This window comes from Anolis sagrei, chromosome 2 (assembly GCF_037176765.1).
Source record: "Anolis sagrei isolate rAnoSag1 chromosome 2, rAnoSag1.mat, whole genome shotgun sequence".
Lineage (NCBI taxonomy): Eukaryota > Metazoa > Chordata > Lepidosauria > Squamata > Dactyloidae > Anolis > Anolis sagrei.
Window position 1 is genome coordinate 168,734,685 of NC_090022.1, and position 14,150 is coordinate 168,748,834.

Here is a 14,150-nt window from a genome sequence, read left to right on the forward strand (position 1 = left end):
AAGAAACACCAGTTAGTAACCTGGCTGCCGCCCGTTGTACCAATCGAAATTTCCAGGCCGTTTTCAAGGGCAGCCCCATGTAGAGTGCATTACAGTAATCAAATCTGGAGGTGACTAAGGCATGGACCACCCTGGCCAGATCCGATTTCACGAGGTACGGTTGCAGCTGGCGCACAAGTTTTAATTGTCGTTTTCCCTGATTTTTTTTTAAAGTATTATGGACTGTGTGACGAATGAAAGATAAATGTGTTGTCAGCTCTTAGGTTTCCATGTGTGAGTGTGATGGGGACGCAGAACTCAAAACGGAGTGGCTGACGATCTAGAGGGGAAATTCTCTATACTAAAAAGATGGTCACATCTCAATGTGATGAGGTCACAAGTTTATTTAATTATTATACATTATCTTGAGTCCAAAACTTGGGTGAAAAAACATACGTAGATGGTGAGGATGATGATCTTCCATAGGGAATGTTCTTTTCTTTGATAAATCATGAGAACTCTTGCTATAGTGTTTATTCTGCACAGAAATAAAATGTTACATGTTTCTCAAAAATAAATTATGTAACAGATGCAAGATCTTCACACCTGTGTGACTGTGTGACACCTTCACACTGTTATTAGTTAAGATGTAGAAAAATAACATACTTTAGGTTCTTGCGGGTTTTTCCGGGCTATAGGGCCATGTTCTAGAGGCATTTCTCCTGATGTTTCGCCTGCATCTATGGCAAGCATCCTCAGAGGATGCTTGCCATAGATGCAGGCGAAACGTCAGGAGAAATGCCTCTAGAACATGGCCCTATAGCCCGAAAAAAACCACAAGAACCTAGTGATTCCAGCCATGAAAGCCTTCGACAATACATAACATACTTTCTTAATACATATTACAAATGTAATATTTCTTCTCTGTATCCTCAGACAGATAAAACTGGCTATGCCTCCTTTACTATTAATGCAACAGATCTGAATGTGACTCAAAAAGGGTATGACACTCAGGTTGAACTTTCTGCAGAACTGGAAGAGGATGGAACAGGTACAAGGAGGATAAAAGGAATGGGAAGATGCAATGTTTTGTTTTTGTTAACTGTGCCCTTTGGAGACTGTCTCTATTGTATGATGTTGTGCAATACCCATTACACTTCTCCACTTATATTATACCTATTAGGCTTGGGCGATCCAGTTCGTTAATTTCGTAATTTGTTATTAATTCGTATTTACGATCGAATATCGAACCATGCAGGAATAGTGTGAGGAGTAATTAAGAATCGAAACAATTTTTCCAATTTTCGTAATTATTTCGTAATTATTTTCGTATGTCTGGTGCAAGTTTTACAATCTCGCATTTGCCCCACTTCCGGTCCCTTTGCTCTGCTGCTTCCCTCCTCTTTCCTCATGCTTCTTCTTGCCTCACTCTAATATATAATACTATAATATAATATATAATATGATTATATTATTATATTATATTATTGTAATACTATTATATTATAGTATTGTATATATTATATTATATTATTATATTATATATTTTATTACTATATTATTATATTATATTATAATTGTATAATATAATATAATAATATATAATATAATATATTATAATAATATAATATACAACAATATAATATAATAATATTATTATAATATAATATAATATAGTTGTTGTTTGTTTTATCATTTATCATTTATCATTAAACCGCATTGAGTCGCCTGTTAAGGGCTGAAAAATGCGGTATAGAAATAAAGCAAATAAATAAATAAATTTATCACACCAACAGTCAACAACAGAGGGAGAGGGAAGCTTCAGAAGTTCCCCCTGTCCCATTTGGAGGTTTTTTTGCATATTGTGCAATTGCGTCCGCCATTAACGAATCAATTCGTAATTTACGAAATTTTGGAAATTTCAAAATTTTGAAATCTTAAATTTCGGAAGTCCTCAGAATTTAGAAACGCTAGCGCACCCTAGAAACGAAACGAGTTTAGAACCAATTTTTTTCTTGATCGCCCAATACAGTTCCAGATGATTATCTTTTCGTGTCATGAGCGACTTGAGAAACTGAAATCGTTTCTGGTGTGAGAGAATTGGCTGTCTGGAAGGACGTTGTCCAGGGGACGTCCGGATGTTTTGTTGTTTTTACCTTCCTTGTAGGAGGCTTCTCTCATATCCCCACCTGGGGAGCAGGAGCTGACAGAGGGAGCTCATCCATGCTCTCACCAGATTCAAACCTCTAACCTGTCGGTTGTAAGTTCTGCCAGCACAAGGGTATAACCCCAGGCCTTAAACTAAGGCCTGCGGGCTGGATACGGCCCTCCAAGGTCATTTACCCGGCCCTCGCTCAGGGTCAACCTAAGTCTGAAATTACTTGAAAGCACACAACAACAACAATAATCCTATCGCATCAGCCAAAAGCAGGTCCACACTTCCCATCAAAATACTAATAAATTTAAATTTGTTTAAAACAATACAATAATTAAAATGAAGAACAATTTAAGTGTTTTTACACTACAAATAAGATATGTGCAGTGTGCATAGGAATTCATTCATGTTTTTTTCAAATTATAATCCGGCCCTCCAACAGTTTGAGGGACTGTGACCTGGCCCTCTGTTTAAAAAGTTTGAGGACCCCTGGTTTAACCCATTGCGCCACCAGGGGTTCTGATTATACCCTGTTTCTGGGATTTCCTTTGTGCAATGTGGTTGCACAAAGTAATAGAAGCAGCACAGCAGGTAGGCCAAGGTATTGCTCTTGCTTCATGCCAGTGGCTTTGTGACAGACAGGCATATAGCCGGCGGGGGGGGGGGGGGCTTGAGGGGCTTCAGCCCCCCCCCCAAATTCTCATGGTGGTTCGCGAAAAGGTCTTACTGGTGCATTATTTAAACTGTTATGTTTATTCATATCATGATCTGATCACCATACACAATATATCCCATATGCATAGGGGTATTGGGGTAACGATACAAAAGGTTTGCTAGGCTAGACCCTCTTTCACTCAGACTCAGCCCCCCCCCCGAAACTCAGCCCCCCCAAAGAGGGCCGTAGCCAGAAAAAAATTTCAGGGAGGGTTGAAAATTTTTGGGGGGGGGGGGGGTTGAAAATTTTTTGGGGGGGGTTGAAAATTTCGGAGGGGGGGTTGAAAATTCCGGGGGGGGGCGTTGAAACCTGCCTCCTAGCTCACGCTGAAGCAAAGAGCACAGCAGGGGGCAGATCAGCCTTCAATAGTCTGCAGCTCCGCCCCTGTCAACCACCTCCACCAAGTCTGGCCTCCTTAATGAGAGCATTCAACACACACACACCCAACTTGGTTGCTTCGCTACATCGGCTATTGCTGCAAGTAATGACAGTGTGAATAAATTGTCAATATTTGCTTGAGATAGTGCTTACAATTTTTTGCATCTCATAGACTTAGCATGGGGATTTGGTTAACCAGTTAAAATTCATGAGTAAACCAGGTTTTTTAAAAAAATCTGAAACATTTGGGGGGGGGGGTTGACTACAGGCCTGCCCCCAAACCCCCCCTGAAAAATTTTTAGCCCCCCCCTCCCCGAAACGAAATCCTGGCTACGGGCCTAGTGACAGAAGTTGCCATAATACCACTAACTATACTCTATCCCAGGTATGAGAATGCTGCAGAACAGCAACTTCCATGTGGTAATGTCCTCAGTCTATCCATCTGGAATGCAGTCTTTTCCTACTGATCTCCACTTTATCAAGTATTGTTGTCTATTCTAGTGAGCCATCTCTTTTCATGAAATGGCCAAAATTGGTAATCTTACTGTAGCCTTAATAATAATAATAATAATAATAATAATAATAATAATAATCCTTTATTTATACCCCGCTAACATCTCCCGAAGGACTCGGTGCGGCTTACAAGAAGCCGAGGCCCAACACATCAATAAAACAACACCATAACAAATACAACAATAAATAAAACTAATAAAACAAGCAATCATAGAATCATAGAATCAAAGAGTTGGAAGAGACCTCATGGGCCATCCAGTCCAACCCCCTGCCAAGAAGCAGGAATATTGCATTCAAATCACCCCTGACAGATGGCCATCCAGCCTCAGTTTAAAAGCTTCCAAAGAAGGAGCCTCCACCACACTCCGGGGCAGAGAGTTCCAGTGCTGAACGGCTCTCACAGTGAGGAAGTTCTTCCTCATGTTCAGTTGGAATCTCCTCTCTTAACATGAGGAAGAACTTCCTGACTGTGAGAGCCGTTCAGCAGTGGAACTCTAAATAAACATTAAAACAACTGCAAACTACTTCAACCAGAGAAATCAGCCATAGCAGAGCACCTGATGAACCAACCTGGACACAGCATTTTATTTGAGAACACAGAAATGCTGGACCTCTCACAACCACCATGTCAGACTACACAGAGAAGCCATTGAAATCCACAAGCATGTGGACAATTTCAACAGAAAGGAGGAAACCATGAAAATGAACAAAATCTGGCTACCAGTATTAAAAAACTCAAAAATTACAACAGCAAAACGACAGAGGGGAAACAAATAGGCACATAAAATCACTCTCAACAAAAGATTCCCCCCAGGCACTTCCAAGCCATTGAATGCTAATCAAGGTGATCAGCTGAAACATTCACACTTAGCCCCAGCAGACAAAAGTCCTTTGTCTCACCCTGGTCATTCCACAGATATATAAACCCATTTTTCCTACTTCCAACAGACCTCACTACCTCTGAAGATGCTTGCCATAGATGCAGGCGAAACGTCAGGAGAAAAATTGCCTCCAGAACATGGCCATATAGCCCAGAAAAACCTACAACAAGGCAATAAACATTAGATAATAACACCACGACGCATTTAAAACTAAGGCCGGGCCAAATGTAATGATTAAAAATTTTAAAAATGCTGGACATTGATTTCAACATTACAATAGCTGTTGTCAGATCTGAAACTAGTTCTGTCTTAATGTCTTTGTTGGTCTTTGGGATATTCTTCTGACCTTTCTAGTCTCACAGTATCCCTGCATGTTGGTGATAAGGTAAAGTTGCCATATCCTACTTCATCAGATCTAGGCTCAGAATTTGCACATTGTGCTGTTTTTGTAATTCTGGCAACGTTTTTAGTGCAACATTTGCAGTTCTGAACTTGAAACAGGGTCATCCAAGTTCAAATCTCTGCTTGGCCATGGGATTTATCATGTGATTTTGCTTTACAACCACTTTTTAGCATGTTAGTGGGTCTCTAAGCTATAATAACGGCACTCCATGCAGTCGTGCCGGCCACATGACCTTGGAGGTGTCTACGGACAACGCTGGCTCTTTGGCTTAGAAATGGAGATGAGCACCACACCCCAGAGTCAGACATGACTGGACTTAATGTCAGGGGACTACCTTTACCTTAAGCTATAATATACACAGTAGGTTTGTGTACTATATTCAGGCTCCCACAAAGAAGTCAAATGCCTGGCCTTTGATTTGAGTGTCCTTTGAGTTGCTTGGTTGATAGTGGAAGATGGCACACGGATATATTCATTTAGCCTAGGATCAATGGTATATTTAGCTATGGATATATTTTGTCGATTTTCTAGAGCTTGCTTAGGAAGATTCTTGAAAGATGAATGAACCTTGTATGTCATGTTTTATAGTGATCTTTTTCTGCATTGGGCTGAATCAGAATTTCACTGACACCACAACAACCCTCTTTTTCTACAGGAGTGACACTCTCAGGAAGGGGATTTATGAATATTGTCACCAGAACAATTGAAGTAGAGTTTGTTGATCTCAATCCACACTACAAACATGGATTTCCATACAAAGGAAAGGTCAGATCCTAACCACTTCACACCGTCTCTCTATCTAATGGAGTGCAGAATTGTTACCACACTACTTATAAGCTTTGCCTTCAAGGAAGGAGTCAGGGCATTAGAATCATAGAATCAAAGAGTTGGAAGAGACCTCATGGGCCATCCAGTCCAACCCCCTGCCAAGAAGCAGGAATATTGCATTCAAATCACCCCCGACAGATGGCCATCCAGCCTCTGTTTAAAAACTGCCAAAGAAGGAGCCTACACCACACTCCGGGGCAGAGAGTTCCACTGCTGAACGGCTCTCACAGTCAGGAAGTTTTTCCTCATGTTCAGGTGGAATCTCCTCTCTTGTAGTTTGAAGCCATTGTTCCATTGCGTCCTAGTCTCCAAGGAAGCAGAAAACAAGCTTGCTCCCTCCTCCCTGTGACTTCCTCTCACATATTTATACATGGCTATCATATCTCCTCTCAGTCTTCTCTTCTTCAGGCTAAACATGCCCAGCTCCTTAAGCCGCTCCTCATAGGGCTTGTTCTCCAGACCCTTGATCATTTCTGCTTCCTAGTCTCCAGGGAAGCAGAAAACAAACTTGCTCCCTCCTCCCTGTGGCTTCCTCTCACATATTTATACATTAGTTTTTATGTTTCTGTGTTTAAGGCACTAGAATCATAGAATTATAGAGTTGGAAGAGACCACATGGGCCATCTAGACTACCCCCTGCCATGCAGGAAAAGCATAATCAAAGTATCCCTGACAGATGGTCATCCAGCCTCTGTTTAAAAGTTTCCAAGGAAGGAGCTTCCACCACACTCCTACTTAAGGTTCTGTTTCGTGTTAGGATAGTAAGAAGTGTTTGACTGGGAGAGGTATCCAGGAAGGCTCACTTTGAAGCATTTTTCAACGTATAAAAGCCAAAAGTAAATGTGCAGAATTGTTACCACACTACTTATAAGCTTGGCCTTTAAGGAGTCAGGGCATTCGAATCATAGAATCAAAGAGTTGGAAGAGACCTCATGGGCCATCCAGTCCAACCCCCTGCCAAGAAGCAGGAATATTGCATTCAAATCACCCCCGACAGATGGCCATCCAGCCTCTGTTTAAAAACTGCCAAAGAAGGAGCCTACACCACACTCCGGGGCAGAGAGTTCCACTGCTGAACGGCTCTCACAGTCAGGAAGTTTTTCCTCATGTTCAGGTGGAATCTCCTCTCTTGTAGTTTGAAGCCATTGTTCCATTGCGTCCTAGTCTCCAAGGAAACAGAAAACAAGCTTGCTCCCTCCTCCCTGTGACTTCCTCTCACATATTTATACATGACTATCATATCTCCTCTCAGTCTTCTCTTCTTCAGGCTAAACATGCCCAGCTCCTTAAGCCGCTCCTCATAGGGCTTGTTCTCCAGACCCTTGATCATTTCTGCTTCCTAGTCTCCAGAGAAGCAGAAAACAAACTTGCTCCCTCCTCCCTGTGGCTTCCTCTCACATAGAATCATAGAATCAAAGAGTTGGAAGAGACCTCATGGGCCATCCAGTCCAACCCCCTGCCAAGAAGCAGGAATATTGCATTCAAATCACCCTTGACAGATGGCCATCCAGCCTCTGCTTAAAAGCTTATTTATACATTAGTTTTTATGTTCCTGCATTAAAGGCACTAGAATCATAGAATCATAGAGTTGGAAGAGACCACATGGGCCATCCAGTCCAACCCCCTGCCATGCAGGAAAAGCATAATCAAAGTATCCCTGACAGATGGTCATCCAGCTTCTGTTTAAAAGTTTCCAAGGAAGGAGTTTCCACCACACTCCTACTTAAGGTTCTGTTTCGTGTTAGGATAGTAAGAAGTGTTTGACTGGGAGAGGTATCCAGGAAGGTTCACTTTGAAGCATTTTTCAACGTATAAAAGCCAAAAGTAAATGTGCATTTTATCTGTGCTGTTATTTTTCAATCTCATAATTGGAGAGATTTTACAAATCAAGTTCATTCTTTTTTCCAGGCAAAGGAATGTGGGGTGTATCTCATAGATTTCATTGAATATATAACAATCACTTGTTGCTCAGTATGTAGGACAGTGTTTCTCAACCTTCCTAATGGCGCGACCCCTTAATACAGTTCCTCATGTTGTGGTGACCCCCAACCATAACATTATTTTCGTTGCTACTTCATAACTGTAATTATGCTACTGTTATGAATCATAATGTAAATATCTGACATGCAGGGTGTGTTTTCATTCACTGGACCAAATTTGGCGCAAGTACCCGATATGCCCAAATTTGAATACTGGTGGGATTGAAAGGGAATTGATTTTGTATTTGGGAGTTTTAGTTGCTGGGATTTATAGTTCACCTACAATCAAAGAGCATTCTGAACTCCACCAATGATGGAATTGAACCAATCTTGGCACACAGAATTCTCATGACCAACAGAAAATACTGGAAGGGTTTGGTGGGCATTGACCTTTAGTTTGTGAGTTGTAGTTCACTTACATCCAGAGAGCACTGTGGACTCAAACAATGATGAATCTGGACCAAACTTGGCACAAATACTCAATATGCCACAATGTGAACACTGGTGGAGTTTGGGGAAAATAGACATTTGAGAGTTGTAGTTGTTGGGATTTATAGTTCACCTACAGAGCATTCTGAACCCCAATAATGAAAGAATTTGGCCAAACTTCCCACACAGAACCCCCATGACCAACAGAAAATATTGTGTTTTCTGATGTTCTTTGGTGACCCCCTGACACTCCCTCGCGACCCCCCCCCCTCCCAGGGGTCTTGACTCACAGATTGAGAAACACTGATGTAGAATGAATACATTGACCAAGTGGTAATCCTGAAAAATAAGCTATGAAATATGAAGCGCAGAAATGAAAACAGTGTTTCCTAAAAGTAGTCGCTTTTAATGCAGCTGTTATACACCCCAGCAGGACTTTTCACCATTCTCATACATATTAACTCTCAAGCCTAGAGAAGACAATTATGCTGGGGAAAGTGGAAGGTAAAAGGAAGAGGGGCCGACCAAGGGCAAGATGGATGGATGGATGGCATCCTTGAAGTGACTGGACTGACCTTGAAGGAGCTGGGGGTGGTGACGGCCAACAGGGAGCTCTGGCGTGGGCTGGTCCATGAGGTCACGAAGAGTTGGAGACGACTGAACGAATGAACAACAACTCTCAAGGTGTTAATGGAATGTATTGATTCTGATTTTATTCCTATAGATGAAATTTACCACCAATGGGTACCCCTTCAAGAATGAGACTGTTTATCTTACTACTGATGTCAATGATGTGGACAGACACTATGTATACATCACAGATGACAATGGAGAAGTTCATTTCTCCTTAGACACAACCGAATGGAAAGATTTTCCAGTCGCATTGCGGGTAAGTCTTGCACCAGTTGGCAAGGAGATATCATAACAAGCTGTAATGGTAAAGGTTTCCCCTTGACATTAAATCTAGTTGAGACCAACTCTTGGGGATGGTACTCATCTCCATTTCTAAACCATCCAGCCTCTGTTTAAAAGCTTCCAAAGAAGGAGCCTCCACCACACTCCGGGGCAGAGAGTTCCACTGCTGAACAGCTCTCACAGTCAGGAAGTTCTTCCTCATGTTCAGATGGAATCTCCTTTCTTGTAGTTTGAAGCCATTGTTTGGTGTCCTACTCTCCAGGGAAGCAGAAAACAAGCTTGCTCCCTCCTCCCTGTGGCTTCCTCTCGCATATTTATACATGGCTATCATATCTCCTCTCAGCCTTCTCTTCTTCAGGCTAAACATGCCCAGCTCCTTAAGCCGCTCCTCATAGGGCTTGTTCTCCAGACCCTTGATCATTTTAGTCGCCCTCCTCTGGACACATTCCAGCTTGTCAATATTTCTCTTGAATTGTGGTGCCCAGAATTGGACACAATATTCCAGGTGTGGTCTAACCAAAGCAGAATAGAGGGGTAGCATTACTTCCCTAGATCTAGGCACTATGCTCCTATTGATAAATAAATAAATAATAGGGCTGGGCGGTTTCGTTCGTTAATTTCGTAATTCGTTATTGATTCGTATTTAAATTAGCTTACGATCCGATATTGAGCCATGCAGGAGCAACTAAAAATCAAAACGAATTTTTCAATTTATTTCGTAATTGTTTCGTAATTGGTTCGAAATCGTTTCGAAATCGTTTCGAAATTGTTTCGTTATTATTTCCGTATGTCTGGTGCAAGTTTTATAGTTGTTGTTTGTTTTATCAGTGATAAAAAAATAAATTATCACACCAACAGTCAACAACAGAGGGAGAGGGAAGCTTCAGAAGTTCCCCCTGTCCCATTTGGAGGTATTTTTAGCGTATTGCGCAATCGCGTCCGCCATTAACGAATCAATTTGAAATTTACGAAATTTTGTAAATAACGATTTTTTTTAAAGAAAAATTCGGAATTCTTTTAAAAAATGAAATGCAATGGACCCCCTAAAAATGAAATGAGTTTAGAAACAAATTTTTCCGTTGTTACCCAGCCCTAATAAATAAACTTCGCTGTCTTAACTTAAAAGTTCTCACATTAGCAGAGAACTTCCTTTGAATTTTCTATGTTTTTTTCACCTGCTAGAAAACAAACACCTTAAACACCTAGGGCCCTAAGATCATCTGAGGAGACCCTGCTCATTGTCCCCCCCATTGTCACAATCGCGTCTGGCGGGGACAAGGGACAGGGCCTTTTCTGTGGTGTCCCCCCGGTTATGGAACTCCTTCCAAATGAGATTAGATCTGCTGCATCCCTCTTGACCTTCCGGAAACAAGTAAAATGGCTATGGGATCAGGCCTTTGGAGAATAGGCTGACGTGTTGACTTATTTAGAACTGGTGGACTGCCCTGGATGATGATTTAAATCGGTGACCACTGACTATTTGTTGTCTGTTTTTATATTGTTTACATGGTTTTATACTGTTTATACTTATTTATATTGTTGTTATTATTATATTGTTGTTAATTGTATATTTATGTTTTGATGTGGGCATCATGGGGTGCCACTTTGTTAGCCGTCCTGAGTCCCTCTGCGGAGGTTGAGAAAGGACGGGATATAAAATGCCTAAATAAATGAATAAATAAAACCCATCGGCAGGCCCATAGCCAAGATTTTGATTCGGGGGGGGGGGGGGGGGGCTGAGTTTTTTTCAGGGAGGGTTCGGGGGGGGGGGGGCTGAGTCTGAGTGAAAGAGGGTCTACCCTAGCAAACCTTTTTAGTATTGTTACCCCAATACCCCCATGCATATGGGATATATTGAGTATGGTGATCAGATCATGATATGAATAAACATAACAGTTTAAATAATGCACCAGTAAGGCCTTTTCGCGAACCACCATGAGAATTTCAGGGGGGGGGGGGGCTGAAGCCCCTCAAGCCCCCCCCCCCCCCTCGGCTACATGCCTGCCCATCGGTTGTTTCTGATCTCTTCACATCTTTTTGTTTTCCAGGGCAGAGCATCTATTCATAATGTGACCCAGTATGACATATCTGACATTCTGACAACATATAATGAAGCTTTCAAGTGGGTGAAGCCTTTCTACTCAGAAAGTAACAGCTTTCTTGAGATCCGCCAGGTAGAAGGAGAGCTGCCCTGTGGGAAGGACCAGGAAGTGCTGGTGGATTACATCCTTGATCGGAAAGAGCTGGATCCAGAGGCTGACCATGTTGATTTCTATTACTTGGTGAGTATCTAACACCCCAGGTTTGCTTTGTAGGAAAAACACATGATTGACTGGCTATAGAGCAAAAAGGGAAAGGGGAAAGAAAATAAAAGGAAGAATAAGAAAAATGCAAGAAAGGGAGAAGAACTAAATGAGGGCTACTATGAAAGAATCTAAGGAAAGATGCTAAAGAGAAAAAGACCATCAAACACATGGGTTGTCTCCAGGTAGGGACAATGATACACATTCTGCAGTTACAGGGTTTGTTTTTGGTCAAGAAATAGGAGCCACTGCAAATCTCAAGCTAGGTAACAGGAGCAGGATCTTGATATAATTTTGAAGCATTAATTGATTCATTGCTACAACTTGCCAGGAGTTGGGGTCTGTATGTTTACTTCACATCTTCCTTCTCTCTTAGTCATTGTGGTGCTGGGGTTTACCCTCCAATCTGCACCCACCTTCTAGCTCAGCGTTTCTCAACCTGGGGGTCGGGACTCCGGGGGGGGGGGGTCACGAGGGGGTGTCAGAGGGGTCGTCAAAGACCACCAGAAACGCAGTATTTTCTGTTGGTCATGGGAATTCTGTGTGGGAAGTTTGACCCAGTTCTATTGTTGGTGGGGTTCAGAATGCTCTTTGATTGCAGGTGAACTATAAATCCCAGAAACTACAACTTCCAAATGTCACGGTCTATTTTTCCCACCAGTGTTTACATTTTGGCATATTGCATATATATGCAAAGTTTGGTCCAGATCCATCATTGTTTCAGCCCACAGTGACCTCAGGGTGTAGGTGAGAGATATTGTCAAGCTGGAATGTGTCCAGAGGAGGGCGACTAAAATGATCAAGGGTCTGGAGAACAAGCCCTATGAGGAGCGGCTTAGGGAACTGGGCATGTTTAGCATGAAGAAGAGAAGGCTGAGAGGAGATATGATAGCCATGTATAAATATGTGAGAGGAAGCCACAGGGAGGAGGGAGCAAGCTTGTTTTCTGCTTCCTTGGAGACTAGGACGCGGAACAATGGCTTCAAACTACAAGAGAGGAGATTCCATCTGAACATTAGGAAGAACTTCCTGACTGTGAGAGCCGTTCAGCAGTGGAACTCTCTGCCCCAGAGTGTGGTGGAGGCTCCTTCTTTGGAAGCTTTTAAGCAGAGGCTGGATGGCCATTTGTCAGGGGTGATTTGAATGCAATATTCCTGCTTCTTGGCAGGGGGTTGGACTGGATGGCCCATGAGGTCTCTTCCAACTCTTTGATTCTATGATTCTATGATTCTATGAACTACAATTGCAAAACCCAAGGTCAATGCCCACCAGACCCTTCCAGTATTTTCTGTTGGTCATGGGAGTTCTGTGTGCCAAGTTTGGTTCAGTTCCATCGTTGGTGAAGTTCAGAATGCTTTTTGATTGTCACTCAACTATAAATCCCAGCAACTACAACTCCCAAATAACAAAATCAATACCCCCCCCCCCCTCCACCCCACTAGTATTTAAATGTGGGCATATCAGGTATCTGTGCCAAATTTGGTCCAGTGAATGAAAATACAGCCTACATATTAGATACTGACATTATAATTCATAACAGTAGCAAAATTACAGTTATGAAGTAGCAATGAAAATAATTTTATGGTTGGGGTCACCACAACATGAGGAACTATATTAAAGGGAGGTTAGGAAGGTTGAGAACCACTGTTCTAGCTAGAAACAAGTGGACTAGATCAAATATCCATTATCCCTAAATAAATCCTAAAGAATTCCTAAATAATTCCTCCTTGATCTGGGAATATACTCTTTAGTAAATATGCTCTGTGTGTCTTTGCACGTTTAACTGCCAGAAAAAGAATATCCGTGGAACTACAGGCCAGAGATACTGACTTAAATATCTTGAAAACCATTAGAATTATAGAATCAAAGAGTTAGAAGAGACCTCATGGGCCATCCAGTCCAACCCTCTGCCAAGAAGCAGGAAAATTGCATTCAAAGCACCCCCTGACAGATGGCCATCCAGCCTCTGTTTAAAAGCTTCCAAAGAAGTAATAATAACAACAACAACAGGGTTGTTGTAGGTTTTTCCGGGCTATATGGCCATGTTCTGGAGGCAATTTTTCTCCTGACATTTCGCCTGCATCTATGGCAAGCATCCTCAGAGGTAGTGAGGTCTGTTGGAAGTAGGAAAAATGGGTTTATATATCTGTGGAATGACCAGGGTGAGACAAAGGACTTTTGTCTGCTGGGGCTAGATGTGAATGTTTTTTAATACTGGTAACCAGATTTTGTTTATTTTCATAGTTTCTTCTGGCTACCAGTACAAAATCTGGCTACCAATATTAAAAAACTCAAAAATTACAACAGCAAAACAACAGAGGGGAAACAAACAGGCACATAAAACCACTCTCAACAAAAGATTCCCCCCAGGCACGTCCAAGCCATTGAATGCTAATCAAGGTGATCAGCTGAAACATTCACACCTAGCCCCAGCAGACAAAAGTCCTTTGTCTCACCCTGGTCATTCAACAGATATATAAACCCATTTTTCTTACTTCCAACAAACCTCACTACCTCTGAGGATGCTTGCCATAGATGCAGGTGAAATGTCAGGAGAAACATTGCCTCCAGAACATGGCCATATAGCCCGGAAAAACCTACAACAACCCAGTGATTCCGGCCATGAAAGCCTTCGACAATACATAATAATAACACTTTATTTATACCCCCCC

The 14,150-nt window shown here is 42.0% G+C and overlaps 1 protein-coding gene across 1 annotated transcript in view; it reads left to right on the forward strand.

Moving 5' to 3' along the window:
• Positions 1–14,150, forward strand: part of A2ML1 (alpha-2-macroglobulin like 1) — a 105,581-nt gene that overhangs the window by 32,473 nt on the left and 58,958 nt on the right. The window contains exons 10-13 of the mRNA XM_067464079.1: positions 916–1,030; positions 5,680–5,789; positions 8,985–9,149; positions 11,224–11,457. Coding sequence (XP_067320180.1) covers positions 916–1,030; positions 5,680–5,789; positions 8,985–9,149; positions 11,224–11,457 — 624 coding nt within the window. The remainder of the gene's footprint in view (positions 1–915; positions 1,031–5,679; positions 5,790–8,984; positions 9,150–11,223; positions 11,458–14,150) is intronic.